Source organism: Puma concolor, chromosome B4, assembly GCF_028749965.1.
Source record: "Puma concolor isolate L17-30 chromosome B4, mPumCon1.1.hap2, whole genome shotgun sequence".
Classification (NCBI taxonomy): domain Eukaryota; kingdom Metazoa; phylum Chordata; class Mammalia; order Carnivora; family Felidae; genus Puma; species Puma concolor.
The window spans coordinates 129,470,780-129,493,447 of record NC_141673.1 but is presented as its reverse complement, the minus strand read 5'-3'; the positions used below and the strand labels follow the sequence as shown (position 1 = coordinate 129,493,447).

General features: G+C 44.0%; 2 protein-coding genes across 7 annotated transcripts in view; one reads left to right on the top strand and one right to left on the bottom strand.

The window, feature by feature from the left end:
* Positions 1-12,835, bottom strand: part of DCLRE1C (DNA cross-link repair 1C) — a 50,698-nt gene extending 37,863 nt beyond the window's left edge. Inside the window, exons 1-3 of one of the 3 annotated variants that reach the window (XM_086714866.1) lie at positions 12,541-12,835; positions 7,147-7,801; positions 2,741-2,792 (exon numbers count right to left, since the gene is read on the bottom strand). In XM_086714866.1, coding sequence (XP_086570992.1) covers positions 2,741-2,792; positions 7,147-7,358 — 264 coding nt within the window. In that variant the 5' untranslated portion in view covers positions 7,359-7,801; positions 12,541-12,835. Of the gene's footprint in view, positions 1-2,740; positions 2,793-7,146; positions 7,802-12,540 lie in introns of those variants that run through there. The other 2 variants (XM_086714867.1, XM_086714869.1) reach the window with 2 other exon arrangements.
* Positions 12,409-22,468, top strand: MEIG1 (meiosis/spermiogenesis associated 1). Of its 4 annotated transcripts, none has more exons than XM_086714870.1 (4): positions 12,657-12,813; positions 17,998-18,210; positions 18,808-18,974; positions 22,148-22,468. In XM_086714870.1, exons 3-4 carry the CDS (start codon positions 18,837-18,839, stop codon positions 22,274-22,276), a joined length of 267 nt encoding a protein of 88 aa, XP_086570996.1. In that variant the 5' UTR covers positions 12,657-12,813; positions 17,998-18,210; positions 18,808-18,836; the 3' UTR covers positions 22,277-22,468. The 4 variants fall into 4 exon arrangements, 2 of the variants coding, with proteins under 2 accessions (XP_086570996.1, XP_086570997.1); XM_086714871.1 differs by lacking the exon at positions 12,657-12,813 and adding an exon at positions 13,711-13,794; XR_015254009.1 differs by lacking the exon at positions 18,808-18,974 and having other exon boundaries at positions 12,409-12,817; positions 22,148-22,374.
* The last annotated feature ends 200 nt before the right edge of the window (positions 22,469-22,668 follow it).

The window sequence follows — 22,668 nt, the reverse complement described above, 5'->3', positions numbered from 1 at the left end:
ATATATATACACACACACATACAATGGAGTATTACTCGGCAATCAAAAAGAATGAAATCTTGCCATTTGCAACTACATGGATAGAACTGGAGGGTATTATGCTAAGCAAAATTAGTCAGAGAAAGACAAATATCATATGACTTCACTCATATGAGGACTTTAAGACACAGAACAGATGAACACAAGCAAAAGGAAGCAAAAATAACATAAAAACAGGGAGGGGGACAAAACATAATAGACTCTTAAATATGGAGAACAAATAGGGTTACTGGAGGGAGTGTTGCAGGGGGGATGGGCTAAATGAGTAGGGGCATTAAGGAATCTACTCCTGAAATCATTGTTGCACTATATGCTAACTAACTTGGATGTAAGTTAAAAAAATAAAGTAAAAATAATAAAGTAAAGTAAAATAAAACAAATGTGCATGGCCAAAGAATAAATCAAAAGACTATTCTTTTAAATTTTAATAAACATGAAACATTTAAATGAACACAAATTCATGAGAACTAAGATCCTTAACCCAGCATGCAAACACAAAGTAAATTAATTATGCATGCATTATGTACTTACTAAGTGAAATTCCTCCCAATTACCAAATGTACCAGTAGTCATCCCTAAATTAAACTATTTCAGAAGTTTAAAAAAAAAAAAAAAGTGCAAAGGGACAACAGGGAAGCAGCAAATGAGAAACTACGGTGCCCTCCGACCTCTTCAAAAGCCGTTCCCCATCACTCTTCGGTGAAAGGTACATGATCAGATATGTCCGGCAAGGTCCCATCAAGTGAAGCTACCTCTCAAGAATGGAAACGGCTGTGGGGAACAGAAGGCTTCTGTGTTTAACTTCATATAAGCCTGTTTCTTAGTGAGCAAAAATCAATTTCATGATAAACTTTAAAAATTCGAAAGCAGGGGCGCCTGGGTGGCGCAGTCGGTTAAGCGTCCGACTTCAGCCAGGTCACGATCTCGCGGTCCATGAGTTCGAGCCCCGCGTCGGGCTCTGGGCTGATGGCTCAGAGCCTGGAGCCTGTTTCCGATTCTGTGTCTCCCTCTCTCTCTGCCCCTCCCCCGTTCATGCTCTGTCTCTCTCTGTCCCAAAAATAAATAAACGTTGAAAAAAAAAAAAAAATTCGAAAGCAAAGCTCAGAGGTGAAAACTATAGTCTGCGGTAGACCATATTTTCCAAAGATGGCCACACTAATACATATCTCAACCGTACATGGTCTTTTTTCCAAAATGGAAATCCCTCCACTGACAGGAGGGGTCTGTTTTAACCTCCCCTTCAACCTGCCTTTGTAACCTACAGAACGTGATGAAGGAAGGTTGCACGGACGTTGGAGGCTATGTCTTCTGGGCAACATGGCTACCTGCTAACTTTCCCTGGGCGCATACACTTTTTAAGCCCCGAGTCTCTCTTTAAGAAGTTCAGCTATCTTGAAACCACCATGCTGAAGATCTTTGCTAGTGACAGAGATGCCCAAAGCCCCAGCTGCCTGGTTCTTCTCAGCCTGGGTGTCAGACATTGAATGAACAAGCCTCCGGATAATGGCAGCCCCCATAGGACACCCTGCCAGGCAGAAACCAGCAACCCCCACTGCGCTCCGTCAGAGTTCCTGACCCACAGAATATATGATTAGTTGTTTGGGGTAATTCGTTACGCAGCAATAGATAGTTAAGACACGGGCCATAAAATCAGGCAGATCTGGTTGGAATCCGGGTCCTGCCACTCACTGGCTGCGTGACCTTGGGCAACTAATTTAATAATTTAATAGTCATCACTATTATATCCGCAGCACCCAGTACAGTGCCTGACTCATCACAGGCACTCAAAGAAACTGCTGGACTAATAAATTCCCAGTGCCTGGAATCAACACACATTAGCTATCATTCTCAAGAAGGCAGACTACAGGTACCAGTTCACAGAGAAGACTGACACCCACCGGTTCCGAAGTTAACAAGTCAACGAGGCCTTTTCCAATACCTATCTTGAGATTTGTTATTGACATTTAGGCAATGCCTACAGGAAAATAATGTGGTAGTTTAGCTTTAAAATCCAAAAACAAGTGATTTTCTTCACAAGAGAACAACTAGTTATACACACAAGTGTACACACAGTCGGAGAAATAAAAATGAACACACTATTGCTGCACACCCAATAGCATGATGAATCCCACAAGTGTCATGTTAAGTGAAAGAAAACAAATAGAGGAGGAAATGATTCCATTTCCGCAAAGGTCAAAAACAGCCAAAGCTAGGCCCTGATGACAAAAAGTCAGACTACAGGTTGTCTCTGGGAAAGGAGGACTGACTGGGAGAAGGGACGGAGCTCTGTTCTGGGACACTGGTCCTGTTCTATTTCTTGACCCGAGTGGAAGCTTCACAAGTGTGTTCACCTGTAAAAGTTCATCAGATTGTACCCTTATGGTGTAAGTACTTTTCTGCGTGGGAAGCTATAGCTCAATTAAGATGTTTACTTTAAAAAACATATACGGGGCACCTGGGTAGCTCAGTCAGTTAAGTGTCCAACTCTTGGCTTTAGCTCAGGTCAATAACTCTCGGTTTGTAAGTTCGAGCCCCACATCGGGCTGTACTGCTGCCAGCACAGAGCCTGCTCGGGATCCTCTCTCCCCCTCTCTGTCTCTGCCCCTCCCCTGCACACCCATGCTCTCTCTCTCCCCCTCAAAATAAGGAAATAAATTTTAAAACACACACACACACACACACAAGTAGCAAAATAAATTACCTGCACTCCAACCTTCTTTTCAAGGTAGGGGCTCTTAATCCTTTCATGTGATCTAAAAACAAAAAAATCAAAAATCATAAGCACATTTTTTTGAGAGGATTCCTTAGACCAAGCAAACAGTTGGCTGCTCTTTTTAAGTTCCTTTTACGAGAAGATACACGAAAGGTCCACTTTTATAAGAGAACAGATTCAGATTCATGTGGGCCATTGGCTCTTTCTTCCGCAGCTGAAGAGGGCATCTGAAAACAGGCCAGGAACCACTAAAAGCTGAGCATCTCTGGCCACCATGTAAATGGAGAACGATCTCCTGCATCTTAGGACTAAGTCTAAATCACTCCGAGTAGCCACAGAAGAATGAGTGACCAGCCTCTCACTTCAGAACTGCTTCCAAACTTGACATTCTTCTTTCATTTCAATCCAGTCATCCTTCGGGCCACATTATCTGTGACCCATTCCATTCTGGTCACTTAAGTTAGTCTGTCTGGAAATTCGAACTTGCTTCCACAGATTCCTCCAGGAACTCTTTCAGGCTTAGGCCAGCATCAGAAGAGTTCCATTCCCTTCTCAGGGGTGTCTGGGTGGCTCAGTCAGTTAAGCGTCTGACTCTTGATTTCCCACAGTCATGACATCGAGCCCCACGTCAGGCTCTGTGCTGAGCGTGGAGTCTGCTTGGGATTCTCTCTCTCGCCCTCTCTCTCTACCTGCCTCAACTCACCCTCTCGTTCTTTCACAAAATAAATAAATAAACTTTTTAAAAGGGAGAAAAAAAGAAGAATTTCATTCTCTTCTTAGCCTGCTGTGACTACTGGGCCGAAAGGTGGTGTATTTCCATTCACACAGGCCTGCTCCACAGCTGTCCAAATGAACAGATAGACGGCCTTTAAAGAAAGATAACATTTAAACCAAACAGTACATTAAACATACAGTGCATTCTAATGCATTCTGAATCTTCAGCATGGGAAGGATTGCTAGATAGCAATGATCACACCTTCTCAATTTACTTAATCAAACCAATCCCAGGGCGCCTGGGTGGCGCAGTCGGTTAAGCGTCCGACTTCAGCCAGGTCACGATCTCGCGGTCCGTGAGTTCGAGCCCCGCGTCAGGCTCTGGGCTGATGGCTCAGAGCCTGGAGCCTGTTTCCGATTCTGTGTCTCCCTCTCTCTCTGACCCTCCCCCGTTCATGCTCTGTCTCTCTCTGTCCCAAAAATAAATAAAAACGTTGAAAAAAAAATTTAAAAAAAAAAAAAACCAATCCCAATTATTCTAATTACCACCACGCGCACACACACACACCCTCATCAAATTACATGAACTCCAGAGAAAACAAGGCAGTCACCACACCCCACGTGGCAGACCTTGACAGGACATGCACCTGCACAGGACGGTTCATCTGCCCCCTCGGAGGGTGAATGTCCTCAGATCACTCCTGGCCCCAGGCTTTTAGGGCCTATGGGGGCGTCCCAGGGCAGGACTTGCCGTTGGGATTTCCCAAGAATTTGTGCCATGGCAAAAAGAGGCTGAATCGGGGCTCAGCTCCTCACTCCTCAACTAAATCAGCAGGCAGCACTCTATAGCTGTGCTCTATAGAAGGGGTTTTGTGTGACCTGTCATGCATTTCTGCCCAGAACCACACATACACAATCGTGGGGGGCTTAGTTGGCTTGTGCTCTGCATCTGGCCTAGGGATCAGAACTGGCCTTTCTGTTCCTGATGCCAAGAGGGATTAACTTGCCTCACCTCCTTGAGGCAGACCAGATCTATCTGGAATAGGTCAGGGAGGACGGAGAAATATGCAGACGCCCAGGCTCCTGAGGTTGTGAGATACAATAAGAGAAACAGAAAAACCAGCTCACTCAGGACTGCACTAGGCAAACCTCAGGACTAAGCGGAGATCACACACGGGTGGCGTACGTACTGCCCTGGCGGGAGAGCTAGTTGGAAGCCTCACCAGAGTGGAGAACGCTCCACCCAGGAACCTCAACTGGGACTCCAACGAGGCTGTTCACCGAGGGCCTTCCCCAGCCAGAAGGTTGGATTTTGTGAGTACCGGATTTGATGTCTTAACTCTCCTCTGTTCTTCTCTATCCTTCTCTCCCTTTTATGTTTACTCTAAGTGTTTAATTCCATACATTCCTTTTGCTTATAAAAAGCTTTGCTCCAAGAACCAGAAAGTGCGGCTATCGTGAATGACTATTATTCAAAACAAGCTGTTTTAATCAAGACGGCCGAGGACCACTCCAGCCCCCTTCCTACCTGGCAGCCTAGAGCACCGGGCCAGTTTACTTTGTGCTAGGCCTGCACCCAGGGTCTCCTCTCCCCTTTTCCTGGACCAGATTAAGTCATCGCAAATTGTTCCCTAGAGGGGTCTTCTCCCACCCTGGCCCACTATTTCAGGCCGTGGGTCCCCTCTTGTCCTCCGCACCTTCCTGAGGCTTAGTAAAGCCCACGCTGAGCACAGCACTGGATGCCTGGTGGTCCACAAACAGGCATCGAGTGGTCCATGGGATCTGATGTTGTATCAAAATGGGATGTTAATGTATCTATGTGATTTTTTTCTTCCAAAATCCATAGCGTTTGTCAGATATTCTGTATTAGTCTGCTCAGATTGACACAACAAAATACCATAGACAAGGCGGCTTAAAGCACAGAAACTTCCTACAGCTCTGGAGGCTCAATTCCAAGGTTGGTTTCTGGGGAGACACTCCTCCTGGCTTGCCACCTTCTTGCTGTGTGCTCACACAACCTTTCCTCAGTGTGAGTGTGTGTGTGTGTGTGTGTGTGTAGAAAGAGAGAAACCTCTCTTCCTCTTTTTATAAGGCCATCAATCTTAACAAATTAGGACCCCGCCCTTACAACCTCATTTCAGTTGCATTGTCCCCTAAAACCCCCATCGCCAAATATAGTCACATGGGGGTTTAGGGCTTCAACATATGAAACTGGGGGGGGGGGGGGGATGCACAATTCAGTCCACAGCACATCCAAAGAAATCTATGTCTCAGAAAGGTTAGAAGACCACCAGTAAGCAACATGGGAAATTTCTGAAAGCAGAAGTTCTTGCCCTTCATGAGTCTAACGTTCTGATTGAGGAAAAAGACACACATATGATTAGAGAACAGGAAAAGTTATTATAAACTGCTCAATAATAGAAAGTCAGTTTCTTGTTTAACGTACAAACGAATGATCGAATGATCGTGACTTCAGATTCCTTTAGATGGATTCTTTCTTCAAACTCACTATTCGTAACATAAAGGGCAAGCCCCTAAGCCACACTTCAATCATGGTTATCAGGGTAAAACAGAGGTACCCCCACCCAGCAGTCGATTCACAATGAGAAACAAACCAAAAACAAAAGCATTACTCTGGAGAATAAGCAGAAAGACCCTCAAAGAGTCTCACAGTGCTATTTTGCAAAGGGAGAGAGCAAGTCCAGATTCTCCTCATTAATGTGATAATTGGTAGGTTCGAGCAAGAAAGCTGAGGCATTTCCCCACAACACTAACTTCAGCACACGAGATGTTAAAAATGGACAAATAGGGGCGCCTGGGTAGCGCAGTCGGTTAAGCGTCCGACTTCAGCCAGGTCTGTGAGTTCGAGCCCCGCATCAGGCTCTGGGCTGATGGCTCAGAGCCTGGAGCCTGTTTCCGATTCTGTGTCTCCCTCTCTCTCTGCCCCTCCCCCGTTCATGCTCTGTCTCTCTCTGTCCCAAAAATAAATAAACGTTGAAAAAAAAAATGGACAATGGTTGTGAAATTAGTGCTACTCCAGCTCTGGAGATTGGCCCGGATGTTTTAGAGACACCCCGCCTCTCCTGAAGCATCTAATCTCCAGGCTGTATCATTAGGGGTGACACTGAGGCTTAATCCCTAACCGTGTGCAACTGTGCAATTTTAGTATTCTGGTTGCCTCGCCTTACACGAATCCTTTATACTGGATGTGGCAAGAACATCTAAAAGGAGGGGCCGCTTGCACTTTGTAGAGCTCACAGACAGGATGTTTGTGAGTGAATACACCTGCCTGATGGTTAGTGTTTGCGGGGTAAGGCGGAATTTCATCTGAAACTTGTCTTCTTTATAACACGGTAGCGAAGATGTGGAGGAAGAAGTGAGTAATCCTCGCTGACCTCTGACTATGAGCTGCTAGGAGAACTACCACGAGAACCTAAGAGTTATGCCTGGTCAAACTGGCCCGGGTCAAGACGCAACCCGTTGTACAGATGAGGAAATAAAGCCTCAGAGAAGTTGAAGAGCCAGGCTGGGACAAGGTGCACTTGCTAGTCTCGGCCCTGGCCTCCCGAAGCCTGCACTCCCTGGCTGGAGCCCCCACCCGCTCCGGGCGGCTTCCCCGCGGGGCCCCGACCCTGGCAGCCCGCGTCCCCGGGGACGGGCGGCGAGCCACGCTCTCTCACCCTTGTGGCAGTGAGACAGGAAGTAGGCGCGGGCCTTCAGGTTCTCCCTGTCGAAGCGGTCTATGGAGATGGTTGGGTACTCGGCCATCTGTCCCTGGAAGCAACTCATAACGCCCGCGAAGCCAGCGGAACCGGCCCCGACTCAGCCTGCGGAAACTGAGGTCTTCCCGGGCCGCGCCGCCACTTCCGGGAACCTGCCGCCGCCAAGCCATTGGCCGGCCGGGCGCAGCCACGTCCAATCAGAGGAGCCGTGTGGTGGTAGGGGCGGTGCCGAAGAGCCTCAGGGGAGAGTCTGCGGCCAGCGACCCGCGGAGTTAAATATCGGAGCTGCCAGACGCTGGGCTGGGACAACTGCAGTGCCTAGGGCTGGGGCGACCGGCTAGGACCTAGGGTGCGGGGCGAAGAGGGTGGCGCTGCCGGGAACTTTGACTCAACATGGGTGACTTTCTGGTGCAGAGTGCCCGTTGTCTGTGCAGGAACGATAGCGCGAAGGGAAAGTGAACACCCGTAGCAGGTGCTCCACCCAAGGAGGCAAAGACACGAAGGGGGGGTGTAAAGCTTCTCTTTGAAATCCGGCTGCGTTCCACCCCCTGCTTGTCTGAGAGCCTGAAAGCCGAGCTCAGTTCCTTCTTTCCGTCATCTTCCCAGTTTCTACCTTGGGGGATAACATGAGAATTGTATGAGGAAAAACTTGTATGTGACTCATGGTAGATTCAATAACTGTTAGTTCCCGCTTCCATTTATAATCTACAAACTGAGTGAGTAAACAATCCCTGATGATCACAACTCAGATCCGTGATCTTAGGGTAGGTAAGTAAAAATCCCAAGGATAGCTTACGGGTTGGCCTTCTGCTCTCCTTCCCCCCCCCCAAGCCCCGCACCCCCGCCACCAGCCCACCACCCTTTTGAGCTACATTTTTAGAAGTTCGAAGGATACATAAACGAAAAAGAAGTGGTGGGTGAAAAAGGATAGGTCTTAAGGGGGGAAAGTTCTGGGATTTTTTAACCACCAAAACAACTTTATGAAAAGGTTTGTTAAAGCATTAAGAATCACCGAATGGCGAATGGGCCATTTATCGGGCCCCTTCCTAGCAAATCTGCTTTAAACACCTTGATATTAATACAAACAAACACCTTGAACACTGTTGAGGTCTTGCTTTGTGCATACCATCGTTATAAGCGTTGCAGTGTTTACATCGACGACTAAGACGTGCCTTCAGGTACGTTTTCAACCCATTTGGAGACAACACCTTTGCAAAATATGGTGAACAAATGCTTCCACAGACGCACAAAGTAATATGGGGAAAAATCCAAGAACAATGAATTTTAAGCAGTGGAATCAGGAATCAGAATGCCAACCTCAGAGAATATCAGCATTTCCCTGCACCCTGGTCCTCAAAGTTCTATTCCAATTCTCATAAGAGGAAGAAAAAGAAGGGGAGGAAGAGAAAGAAGGGTGAGTGGGAATGGTATGACATCAGAATCACTCATTTGAGTAAAGCATTCCGCTAGTAAGCTGTTGCCAACACCTTTGATTTGGTATAAGATGGTTTGTCTTCGAATAAAGGAGAACTAAGCTGTCTACACCTAACACCAAGTTCTGCAGTGAGACTGGTACCTGGAGAATCTGGCGTGTCTACCTCGGCCAGAATTTGGAACTCCTGGCAAGGCAGGCCAAGATAATATTCATATTCTTCCCTATCCGCTTATGTATCCTCCCTTCTTTCCATGATGGATACAGTATGAAAGCACAAAGGGAAATAGAGTCAGGATGAAGGGAGAAGATAGGTTAGGAAATAATGAAGATGGGTAAGCACAGCCCACAGACGTGCACACGTGTACTCTTGGGAGAAGTCAGCCAATTATTCGGCTCTTCCAGAGGGAGCCACACTCACTTACTAGGCTATAATATCCTCAGGTCAAAATAAACAAATTTTCAGGAGAAGCCAAATTTGCTGGATACTGCATCCCAAGAGAAATGCCTCCTGTAGCTGCTAGTAGAGAAAAGTGAAATGCAGTCAACAGCATCAGCTACTGCTCTGTTTCCTTACTCCCCACTTGGGAATCTTTCTGCAATCCCAAGCTCTTTGGACTTCTAAGCCCTGATTTGTCTCATCTCAAAAGGACTGAAGACAGCTACCAACTGTATATTAAATACCAAAAAGGGAGTTCTTGAGGTAAGTGTAAGTCTTTGCCGGGAAATCACTAGCAGATATATTTTTCTTATTTTATAAGCTGTTGTCAATATAAATAAACTGGGTTATAAATTCACTATATTCTGTACTATTATTTTGGAAGAAATAGTGTCACACTAGGAAGTATGCCATGAGATACGTTTTTTTAAAGAAGTGTATTTATGTGTTAGGGCTGCTATAACAAATTCCACAGACTGGGTGACTTAAGCAATGGAAATTTAATTGTCTCATAGTTCTGGAAGCTGGAAGTCTGAGATCATATTGTACTATACCATTTATGTAAAATTATGGAAAATGTGAAGTGATCGAAAGTGACAGAAAGCAACTCAGCAGTTGGTTCGGGGCACAGGAAACAACAGGTGTATGCATATGTCAAAACTTACCAAATTATATGCTGGTTAGTATGTGCTATTTATTGCATTTCAATCATAGCTCAATGGACTTGTTTTAAAAATGTTTGGAGAATGTATGGGAGAATGTGGACAAAGTGAACAAGATTAGCAAGGATATCCCTTCTCTGGAGGAGTTAGGAAGATACTATATGGCTAACTCACATAGCAAGAAGGTGGCTTTGAAAAATCACAATGTATGTGTATTCTGCATTAGTTGCACATATCTCTCTACCACGAGTAGCTCTTCGCCATTCCTCCTACTCTCAACCCTCTGATCGATTAAAAAGTGTTATTATTCAACTAAGAAAAAAGAAGGAAGGAGAGAAAGAAAGAAAGAGGAAAGGAAAGAAAAGAAAGGGAGAGAGGGGGGAGGGAAGAAGGAAGGAAGGAAGGAAGGAAGTCCACTGAAAAGTCCTGGAAAACGGTGGGTACTCAATAAATATTAGCTTTTATTATTATCTACTGAGCATCCACTAAGTGCCAGGCATTGTGCTGGAACCGGATGTACATAAAGGAATGAGCCATGGAACAAGAGCTTACAGTCTGGGAGAAGTAGAAACTCATGGAAATAAATGCAAGAGGTTTCACAAGCGCTTTAATGGAAGTGTGCTCAGAATGTGGTGTGGACATCAAGCAGAAGAGCTCAATTATGGAAAGGAATTTGCTACGGAAAAACTTATCAAACAAGGTGACCCTGAGTTCAGCTTCCAGGCCCAAGAACAGCTGAAGTCTGTTCTTCAGCAATGAGCTTTTTATTCAGTCTGGGAATTGCAAATAGTTCCTTTTAACCAAAGCACTAGGGGCAAAAGGGATAAAATAATAGGGACTTAACAGGGGAAGTCAAGGCTAAACTGGGTAAGAAGGGACCAGACCAAACCAAAGAGTGTAATTTGAGTGGCAGTGAGAAGCCTGGGTGGTTTGAAACAAGAGAGTGACAGGTGAGATCAGAACAAGTATGGACCCTGGAAGAGCATCACCAACAGTATTTGGGAACCTGTTAGAAATGTAAAATCATGGGGCGCCTGGCTGGCTCAGTTGATCTCAGGGTTGTGAATTCAAGCCCCAGGCTGGGGGTGGAGCCTACTTAAAGTTGTTTTAAAAAATGCAAAATCTCAGGGCACGTGGGTGGCTCAGTTGGTTGGGCGTCCGACTTCGGCTCAGGTCATGATCTCCCGGTCCGTGGGTTTGAGCCCCACATCAGGCTCTGTGCTGACAGCTCAGAGCCTGGAGACTGCTTCGGATTCTGTGTCTCCCTCTCTCTCTGCTGCCCCTCTCCCGCTCAAGTTCTGTCTCTGTCTCTCTCAAAAATAAACATTAAAGAAACTTTTAAAAAATGCAAAATCTCTACTGTAGCCCAGATATGCTGAATTAGAACTCTCCAGCAATCTATTTTAACACACCCTCCAGGGGATTCTGAGTGTGAAAGCAATTTGAGTTAGAAAGAGCACTCAGGCAGTCTGGGGCAGGGCATCTCCATAGGAAGCTGCCACAATACTCCAACGGTGTGGAATCATTTATTCACTCAACAAACAGTCCCCGGCCAGCTACTGTGTGCCGGTGACTATTCCGAACATTAAAGAGACCGCAGTGAGCAAAGCAGAGACAAACCTATGTAGCAATGCAGTATACGTTTGAGTGGAAATCATTATCATCTATATAGTCCCAGGTGCTGTCCTAAATGGTTTATATTTCTTGTGTCATCCTCAAAACTACCCTATCAGGTACAGTTTTGTCTTCACTTTACAGTTAAGGAACCTGAAGTTCAGTCAATTTGGTTAACAAGATCTCTGTCTTTCTGGAAATCACATTCTTGCAGAAGATAAACAATAAAATTAAGAAATAAAGCAATTTAAACAGTATATGAGGTGGTGATAAGTGCTGTGGACAAAAGAAACACTAGAGCATAATAAGGGGTATAGAGAGCATGATGGGAGGAGTGAGCTAAAGAGATGGGGCTGGGAAAACTTGAAGAAGAGGAAGTCAGCCAAGGGGATAAATGGAGCAAGACCATTCCAGGCAGAGGCAAAAGCCACAACTAAGACCTCAGTGTGGAAGCTAGGCTAGGAACTGCCAGGTCAGCATGGCTAGAGTGGAGTGCTCCAGGGCTCCAGAGCAAGGGAAGAGAGAATCTTGTAAGGTTTTGCTGGGTTTTACTTTGCAAGATGGGGAGCCATCGCAGGACACAATCTGAATGATGTTTTAAACGGAATGCACTGATTGTTGCTTTGGGCATAGACGAGGGGAGACAAGAGAGACCTATTGGGGACTATCGCAATAACGAGAGTAGGGGGAAAACGGTGGTGGCTTGGACTCACTGGGAACAGAAAAGCCAACAATGACGGATAAAGAAGGCAAGGCAAAGAGTGGACTCTAGGACCCATTTACTGAAGGAGGAAGACTGTGGAAGGGGCAGGTTGCGGATGGGGTGCTTAGAGGCGGGGGGCGGGGAGGGGGGTCTTTGATAACCAAGTGCATGTTGAATATAGGCTGGGTATACAGGTCTGGAATTCAAAAAGAGATCTGGGCTGAGGAAATAAATTTGGGAGTTATAGGCAAATCGACAGTATTTTAAATAAACGAATAAAGGTAATGATACAGAAAAATCATCTAAGTTACGGGTGTTGTTTTTTGTAGGTTTACTAATTGTCAGGCACCATGCTCTACCCTGTGAATTGGTTAGTTCATTTAATTTCAACAAAACGAAAAGAAGCATGAGACAGACAGGACATATCTACTATCAGGAACCAAAATCGCCAACGGAATTCCGTCTGGGGCTGCAGAGGCAAAGAACACATTCGGCTCCTTACCTCTGCCTGGGATTCAGCCCTTGCAAGCCTCGCACCTTGGGGTCAACCGTGACTCTCCGAACTGGGTCCGCAGCCCAGCCCAGCCCAACCCTCGCACCTGCGCCCAAGGGCCCGCTCGCAGGGGGCGGGGCCGCAGCTCGGCGCTCCGCGTTGCTAGGAGACGCGAGGGTCGCCGAGGCCCCGACAGTTGGCCTCTCGCTGACCAGCCCGCGGATCCTGAGCACCTCCGCGCTCTCCTGCGAGCTCCCGGGAAGGGTGCCTCGGCCTCTCCAGGTCGGTAAGCGAGGGTAACCACGGAGAGACTTACCCAGCGCCGGGGGGTGGACCCGTCCCGAGGGGCCCGAAGGGCCCGCCCCCTCTGCTGCTCCCGTCCCGGCCCCGCCCCGGAAGCCTCGGCTCCGCCCCTTCCGCTCTGACATGCCCTGTGGTGGCCGAGATTTGTGCTGCTGGCGTTTGTATTCTCCCTTATAGCAGTGGTGTTTATTTGATATTTCTTGAGTTTTAGAATCTTATTTTCCAGTAGCTTCCAAGCCGACCCGCGTTTTCTGGGGCTTGAGGGGCTGCTATTCTGGGGTCTCCTTTCAGAGTTCTGCGGACCAGCCATTTGACCTCCTGTTTCCAGAATTCTTTCTCCGTCCCAGCCTTATGTAGCACATTTACCTTACATACAAAATTGGTGATTTCTGGCAGAAGAAAGGTTTGAGAGGCTGGAGAAGGCAGGTCAGCGGGGGGTTGGGGGGGGACCCAAAAGGAGTGGCTTTACGCTGAACAAATGCAGATTAGCCCGCCTAGACCATAGACTGCAAAGGCATTTTTGGGAAACCATTTTTTTCAGCTGACCACCCCCCCCCCAAAAGTGGAGGGAAGGGAGGCATAACTGACGTCAGAAACCTTCTAAATTCTTTTTTTTTTTTAATTTTTTCAAAGTTTTTTATTTATTTTTGGGACAGAGAGAGACAGAGCATGAACGGGGGAGGGTCAGAGAGAGAGGGAGACACAGAATCGGAAACAGGCTCCAGGCTCTGAGCCATCAGCCCAGAGCCCGACGCGGGGCTCGAACTCATGGACCGCGAGATCGTGACCTGGCTGAAGTCGGACGCTTAACCGACTGCGCCACCCAGGCGCCCCCCTTCTAAATTCTTTTTAACGTTTATTTTTGAGAGAGAGACAGTATGAACAGGGGAGAGGCAGAGAGAGAAGGAGACAGAATCCGAAGCAGGCTCCACGCTCTGAGTGGTCAGCACAGAGCCCGAGGTAGGGCTCGAACTCACCGACAGCAAGATCATGACCTGAGCTAGGGTCAGACACTTAACTGACTGAGCCAGCCAGGCACCCCGTCAGAGACCTTCTAATGGGACCTTTTTAAGGTTCCAGAAACAAGCCTAGGGGTGTTTATTGATTGGCTCCTTTGCCCTACGACGGTGCGTCTAAGAGCAGAAAAAATTAAAGTAGGGAAAGAAATGGAAGATTTGGGATGCTAATGCTCTTGGGGTTTTAATACCGCTAAACGGAAAAAGCAGTGAAAAGGACTTTTGCTTGGAAGAGAGCTTAAGGCTAAATGTCCATCAGCTGATGAATGAATAAAGAAATTGTGGTTTATATACACAATGGAATACTACGTGGCAATGAGAAAGAATGAAATCTGGCCCTTTGTAGCAACATGGATGGAACTGGAGAGTGTTACGCTAAGTGAAATAAGTCATACAGAGAAAGACAGATACCATATGTTTTCACTCTTATGTGGATCCTGAGAAACTTAACAGGAACCCATGGGGGAGGGGATGGAAAAAAAAGAGAGAGAGGTTAGAGTGGGAGAGAGCTAAAGCATAAGAGACTCTTAAAAACTGAGAACAAACTGAGGGTTGATGGGGGGTGGGAGGGAGGGGAGGGTGGGTGAGGGGCATTGAGGAGGGCACCTTTTGGGATGAGCACTGAGTGTTGTATGGAAACCAATTTGACAATAAATTTCATATATTTAAAAAAAAAATAGAAGAGAGCTTAAGATGGTTGGTACATCAAAGGCTTCTTCTATTAGATTAGAACCTTAGATCATCCAGGATTTGATATAGCTGATTTTTTTAAATACATGTATAAACCTTAATAGTGTCTAATAAAATTCAATTTTTACAAAACTAGAAAGTCAGGCATTGCCATTTCCTGTTTCTGTAACTACAACTTAGTATTATGAAGATCAAATCTATTTTATAGTATTTTTTTTGCCACAATTCTCAGCGAAGTAAACCTCTAAATTTCAAAGTGTTGAATGTTGCTAGCGGAATTAATATTACCACTGAACTTCCAAGGATTACTGAAATATTTAATCGAAAAATTGTAAGTTGGTCTTTCCCAATTTTAGTTTCATTCTGTTTTTTTAATAAGTAGAAAGTAGTAAGAGAGACAAAAAGGTAGAGGAGGGATTTGCACCACCACTAGATAGTATAGTTTCAGGAGCCACTGGGGTTTCTATTATGCTGAAAATGCATTTATGTTCCCTTTGGCTACTGTGGGAAAACAAAGTTTTGAAATGCCTAATATGTCTAGAAGATGCATATTTCTACTGGGGTGGGGGGTGGGGGAAGGTTACTTCTCCAGTACAACCAAATGCAGCATATTTTCCCCTCTTCTATTGAAAGCATTTTTCTGTTTACAGTTGACATGATTGCTTTGTTTTAAAGTGACAAAAGATTACATAGATGACATTCAAGAAACTATTTTTTGAATGAATACGAGTAAATAAAAGTGTTTTGTAATGTATCAAAAAGCCAAGCGTAAAGCCAAAATGCCTTGGGGTAAAACAAAGTATGATTGTGCCACAACTTTTAGAAAATGTGCTTCATCTGTAAAAGCAGTATAATACAGCCACTAAATTCATGTAACAAACATGGCTAATTGTGAAAGTGTTTTTATACGGTGAATTTGTACCTTTTCTCCTTTTGTTTCTTCGTGTCATTTTGGTATGAAGAAAAGATTATACATAGTCATATATATTAATGGATTATCAGGCTGTATCACATCTGTCCAACTCACTGTTGGTCATATCTAGTGTACTGTGCAGCAAAAAACAGTGAGCCTCCCATTACAATGAATGGAAACAAAGGGCAAATGTTTCCTTGAAATATGTCACACTTACTGTTTTGTGGGGTATTCCAAATTTTACATAAATTCATACAATAACATAACGAAGTATTGACTTAAAATACATCGTGAACCTAAACCTAATGAATAAAGAAGGGCTAAGTTTTTTAAAAGTCCAGTATTAACAATCCCTTAATTTTCTCTGGTGTGGGCAGGTTGGTAATGCACGCTGGGAGAAAACCAAACAAGACTCCTGATATATCCATTTGGGTGGGTGCTACTTTCATCAGAGTGAACTGTGTAACTCAAAGGACTTCATTTTAATTCCTTTAAATCTGGAACTAAGCCCAAACAACTGTGAGAATTATGGTCTCGGGACAGAATGTAAATGCCATAACTTTTAGAATATTAAGAATGCAACAAGAATCTACAGGAGGGAGGAAGAAGCATTGGACAAACTTGCTTATTTTTCATAGAAGAATCAGTTGGTACTTGTGTATGATTGATATACAGAGTTCAAACAAATGACTCTTAGCCTCCTAAGAGTCTCCATTAATCTATTTTTATTAAGTAGGAGGAAATTTTTAGGCCACATCTTCACATTGAGGAAATACTTATCTGAAATTCAGTGATTCCATCAAGTTTACTTCCATTTCCTACTTTCCCCTCCCTGTTGAATCCAGGCTGAGCTAAATTTGTTATACTTGTAAGAACATTTACCATAAGACTCTTTTTCATAAAACTTTTAAAGTCTGTTCTTCCAACTCATGCTCAGGATGATACTCACCGATGTTAAGGATGGACACTTCTAATTGATGTGATGATTATTTTGACTTTTCTTTTTTTGGACTTTAATGTATTTCTTGACTTTGTCAACACACAGTAGTTCCCCACCCCCTTATTCATGTATCTGGGACATACATTCCCAGACGCCCCAGTAGATGCTGGAAACCAAAGATAATACCAAACCTTGTATATTCTTTTCCTATACATACACATCTGTGATACAGTTCAGTTTGTAAACTAGGCATGGTAAGAGATAAATAATAATAAAGTCGAACAATTATTATTACAATATATTTTAAAAAGTTATGTGAGGGACGCCTGGGTGGCTCAGTCGGTTAAGTATCCGACTTCAGCCCAGGTCATGATCTCGCGGTTTATGAGTTCTAGCCTCACGTTGGGCTCTGTGCTGACAGCTCAGAGCCTAGAGCCTACTTCAGATTCTGTGTCTCCCTCTCTCTCTGCCCCTGCCCCACTCACACTCTGTCTCTCTCTCTCTCTCTCTCTTTCTCAAAAATAAAAATACACATTAAAAAATACTTTTAAAAAAGCATGTGAATGTGGCCTGTCAAAACATATTTTCCGTACCCTTTTTTGTGATAATGTAAGATAAACTGCCTATATAATGAGATGAAGCAAGGTGAACGACACAGGCATTGGGATGTAGCGCTAGGCTACCACTGATCTGACATTGCGTCAGAATGAGGACCCTCTGCTTCCAGACCGTTTGACTGCAGAGAGCGAAGCCACAGGTAAGGGGGAACTACTGCAGTGAGTATTTGTCATTGCAATTGAAAAAGTTCAAAAAATAAGAATGGCACCTACTTTATGAGGCCCAATCTGAATGTATTTCAGCCAATGGAAACATATTTTAATAGAAGAATGAATTCAAGGAATCCTGGTGGAAATTCTGGGCACTTTATTTCAGTTAACTGATGCATTTTGGTAATAAGATGACACTGGGAAAACAAATGCAAGATTATGTCTTTGAAAGGGCCACCTGGGTGGTTCAGTCGGTTAAGCGTCTGACTTCAGCTCAGGTCATGATCTCATGGTTCGCGAGTTCAAGACCCACCTCAGGCTTTGTGCCAACAGCTCGGAACCTGGAGCCTGCTTCAGATTCTGTGTGTCCCTCATTCTCTCTGCCCCTCCCCCTCTTATGCTCTGTCTCTCTCTAAAAAATAAATAAACATTTTTAAAAAATTTTAAAGAAGATTATGTCTTGGGGCGCCTGGGTGGCTCAGTTGGTTAAGCGTCCGACTTCGGTTCAGGTCATGATCTCACAGTTCTTGAGCTCAAGTCCCACAGTTCTTGAGTTCAAGCCTGCTTCAGATTCTGTGTCTCCCTCTCTCTCTGCCCCTCCCTGCTCACTCCCTCTCTCAAAAATAAATAAACTTAAAAAAAATTAAAAAGAAGAGATTATGTCTTTGAAAAACTGACTATAGAAGTTTGGTGAATAGACAATTACATGCACTAGAGTTGAATGTTTGAACTTCAAAAGCTATTGGTGACTGCTTATTTTGTTGTAAAATCAATGATCTCAGTATCCTAGTCATACAGCTTTCACGGACTTTGTATCCGTCTGTCTTTTCACATCAGGCTGTCGCAGGAGCAGGGGCCCAGTGACCACCTGAGCGAATGGACTAGAGTGACTGGGATGTCTCCAAGTAGTGAAGACATGCAAAAAAGAGGAAACCACTGCTTCCCAGCAAGAAGAATAAGAAGACAGTAAGAAGATTGATCTTACCTTCCCTTTTCAGGAGAAAGAAAAAGTGGGAGATTCAGTTTCAAATATAATCAAATGGAACAGTGGTGAGATATTTTGACAACCTACTGAGTAGTTAAAAATGAGAGTGTGACTTCAGAAATGTTGTAAACTATTGCCTAGAACACCTGAATTAGTATAGCGCTTTTAGCACATCACACTCTGAATGTGGTTTTATTTGATGAAGAAACAAAAGCAGTTCTCTATGTATCTTTCAGGATTTGTTTTATTTCCAGAGTAGAGCATGAATCCTTCTCAATATTAGAATTGAATGCTTAGAATTTGATATACCTAGTGGGATTCTCCACTTTCCAATTTTTTTTAAAAAAATTCTACTTTTGTTCATTCTTAAATTTTTTTTTCAACGTTTTATTTATTTTTGGGACAGAGAGAGACAGAGCATGAATGGGGGAGGGGCAGAGAGAGAGGGAGACACAGAATCGGAAACAGGCTCCAGGCTCTGAGCCATCAGCCCAGAGCCTGATGCGGGGCTCAAACTCACGGACCGCGAGATCGTGACCTGGCTGAAGTCGGACGCTTAACCGACTGCGCCACCCAGGCGCCCCTACTTTTGTTCATTCTTAAGGGGACTTTCAAAGTTGTCACAGTTATGCTCTGTTAATGTTGTTTTAAACATCTTTCAGAAATAATTGCTAATAAGACTTCTGTAGCCATGGCTAGTTCTGACGCGAAACCAAAATCAGTAAGTCGTGCCAAAAAATGGTCAGAAGAGATAGAAAATCTGTACAGGTTTCAACAAGCAGGATATCGGGATGAAACTGAATATAAACAAGTGAAACAAGTTTCTACGGTAAGATTTCTAGCTAAACCTGAATTCTAAATATTTAGTGAAAAGTATTAAAATCAAACAAAGAACCAGAGAATAACTAAAAGGGAGGCCTACTCCAATTCTCTCATTTTACTGACGAGGAGATTGAGGCCCAGAGGAGTGATTTTCAGGCAGACTGGAGGCAGAGGTGGTCCCTCAGCATAGGAACATTAAGAACTTCCCACCTCTTATTGAGCAACCATGCTCCGCTAAATGAATCATTCCTGTAATCCACAAAACTAGCATCTTTTCCCCTTACTCAGGTAATTCTATTGCCAGATATTCAGTTTGTTGTGTAATTATTATTTGTTTCAGGGGTTTTTTTGTTTTGTTTTGTTTTTACCACGAGTTATGAAGAGGCTAGATTCTGTTTATTATGGAGATTATAGGTGACAAAAAAACTATTTGACTCCTGACTTTGGTTGTGCATCACATTCCCACCTCAATAATGTTGTGATTGAGATAAAATCAGATTTAAGAGAACACGAAGAACATCCTTGAAGGGGAAGTCCCACAAAGTGAGAGGGGGATGTGTGATGTAGGGAAGAACACACCTATTCACTGTGTGACTTGCCAATTTTGAAGAGGTCTTGCATTTCACTTTAGTATATATTTATTGCATACAAACTGTCGGGAAGGAGAACATTTCACCCGGATCCTCTTTGTTCTTTTCGCTGGTCTAATCATTAAATTGACATAAGACAGATTAACAGGAGAAAAATAAATTTCATCTAATTTCATACGTATGAGGGCCCCAGAGATATGAGACCCAAAAAGTGACCAAAGCAGGCTGTTTATATACCTTTTAAGACAAAAAATTGATAAATACGTGGAGAACTAACAAGACAAAGTAACGGGCTTGAGTACTGATTAGTGGGGAAACTAAGCCGAATTTGTTTACATTGCCCTGTTGGCCCTGAATTCTCTGTCTGTCGGGATAAGGAGGCCTGTCTACCTCCGGGTGCAGGGAGGGTAGCTGTCACACGGAGATTTCTTCCTGCTTTCAGAGAGACAGAGAGGAGACTCAGAGTGTCCTTCGTGCACCGGTTGTGATTTTAACTCAAAACAATCAGATGCCAAAGTGGCACGTTCTGGCGCGGCATGTCACTACCATGTGCAGATTTCTGTGCCAGCTGCTTTAGGAAATAACAATAGAAGTGAGCACCCGACCTTAAGAAATGGAGTCGGCTAGTAGGAAGAGAACCAGATTTGGAATCTATCTGTCCAGGGTCTGCATCCGGGCTCTATGTCTCATAAGCCGGGTAATCCTGAACAAGGTTCTTAACTTGGCTGAGCTCAACAGTAGAATGGTGACGGCAGGGCCCTCTTTAGGAAACAGTCGCAGGTATTAAATGAAATCGTGTGTTTGAAGTGCCTGACATTGTAGGGCTTAATAATTTGTTGAGTGAATGAATGCTAAGTGTTTAATGAATTACGGCTTTTATTATTCTTATTATCTTGGAGTCGAAGATTAAAAATGATAAGAACAGTCAAACTTTATGCAAGTCAAAATATGCATACCTTTAAAAAGGAAGCACAAGAATTTCGAGGAAGACAAAATCGCTTCCTTTGGGGGACAATCCTCCAAAATGGTTCCATGTCCCTAGAGACATCTGCAGAAGACCTTGAAGGTCGGACAGGATGGTAACTGAAGGCTTGCCTCGATTGGCATGTCCCTACCAGCATACGGAGGTCTGAAGAATTTGAGCAGAGTTCTCTTTCCTCACCTGAAGCACATGTCCTTTTGGGACACATACGCTATTAGAGCTTATTGACCTCCCTAGCTAGTCCTGAGGACCATGCCACTCTGTTCTAGTCACAAAAGTGAAGCTTTCCTAGGCTGAATGGGAATCATCAAGGCCAAGAAGAAAAAATTATAAAATACCAAAGGAGTATTTAAAATGACTAGAGGTTGATGAGCACAGAACCAGCACAGCTGTTTGGAGGCTCATCCCATATACAGTGGCTATTTCTTAACTGAATGAGATGGTTTTGGGGAACCTAGTAAGTGAAACATAACCTGCTCCTGGCCCCAAGAGGAAGAGAGTTATAATGACATCTTGAGAACACCCTCCTTTCTCTGCTGGGGACAATGGAGGCTATGAAAAACAAGCTTTACCTAGTAATAGGAAGCATTGATTTTTTCCCTATATTGTATGTCAGAAAGTCCGCCAAGGTTTATCAGCTATGCTGCTACCTATTTTTGCTAATTCTTAAATAAATGAGACAACAGAAGAAAATGAAAATGCACAACTAGAAAATAAAGACAGGCATTCCTTTGTATTCATGATGTTTTCCTATTCCAATGGAAACATGTGACTTATGGGTGGGGCCAATGAGAAGTGATGAGCTGCCTGTAGAGATGGCGATGAAGAAGAGGGTTTGATAATCTAAACCACAACGCCTGAATAATCAGGTTTTGACAATGATAGAGTAGATCTTACAGAATCCAGAAGAAACATACAAACAATGACCGCAATGCACTGACCCGATCGAGAAAGCAGAATACAAATTTGGAGAGGAAGCGGAGAAAGATGTCCCAATTAGGTCAAGCCAAATGATAAAGTAAGCAAGCCAATATGGCATCTGAGAAAGAATAGGGGGGAGGGGCGGTAAGAAAGGTGAAAATCAAAATCATGACCTCAAATTTCTATTAAAAAATGGGTTTCAAGCTGAACTTGTGAGGTGGACGTGAGGAATGCATATGCACCCTGCGGTACCAAGAATCTGGCTGCTTCCATTCGACATTGCTGTGCTGTCAATGTCCAGCACCAAAGTGGAGCCTGAGCCTAATCTCCTCCTCAGGCATTACTTTTAGAAGTCAGAACGTAGTACTGTCCGAGATAACTTGTAAACCTAAGAAAAATAAAGTTTAGAGTATTTTGAATGTTTCATCTTGGCACTGAGTAGAAATTTAAATCTAGAAATTGGGATCTAGAGAGAAGCACCCGATTAGTTGTTTTGCAGTAAAGGGATGCAACTTATGATGTGTCTGAGGTGTGTATAATACTGTCTTGAGAAATCAAGTATTTTTAGATTTAACTTTATGCTTTAACTCTTGGAGGTGAATTATACTGCTAACTATTTGACAGTAAAATACTGTATCAAAATAAAGCCAGCGTCACAGTGTTTGTCTTCTGGTTTCTGTTGTGCAGGTAGATCGCTGGCCAGAGACCGGATACGTGAAGAAACTTCAGAGAAGGGACAATACTTTCTATTACTACAACAAACAGAGGGAATGTGATGACAAGGAAGTCCGCAAAGTGAAAATTTATGCTTACTAGCCTTTGTTCTCTGTGTTACTCGTCCCTACTTTTTAAGAATCCATTGTTCCGTTCTACATCATGTAAATGTCATTTCACAAAATAATTCAAAATGCAGACTTCAGTCGAATGTTTTGAAACACAAAAGCCATGAAACCTGGTATCAATCATCCTGTTCTATTCCAAAATATAACTGCAGGAACATTAAAATTGTGCCTGTCTTGGTCCTGTTCTTCCAACTATCTTAACTGAGGAAGAGTCACCATTATGCACAGAAAAAGCCAGCCCCATTCGAAACCACTCCAGTGCCTCCATGTTAATATGTTAATGTACTCCACAGTCCCCCCCCACCCCCCGCCTTTACCACTGGCCAAGACCACTCCTTTGAATTTTCAGATCTGCTTATTGTGGCC

Excerpts from the sequence above, each read along its gene's own strand:
- MEIG1 (XM_086714870.1), top strand. The coding sequence starts at position 18,837 with ATGGCTAGTTCTGACGCGAAACCAAAATCAGTAAGTCGTGCCAAAAAA. Across the intron at positions 18,975-22,147 it reads AAGTGAAACAAGTTTCTACG|GTAGATCGCTGGCCAGAGAC; the intron begins GTAAGATTTCTA and ends TCTGTTGTGCAG.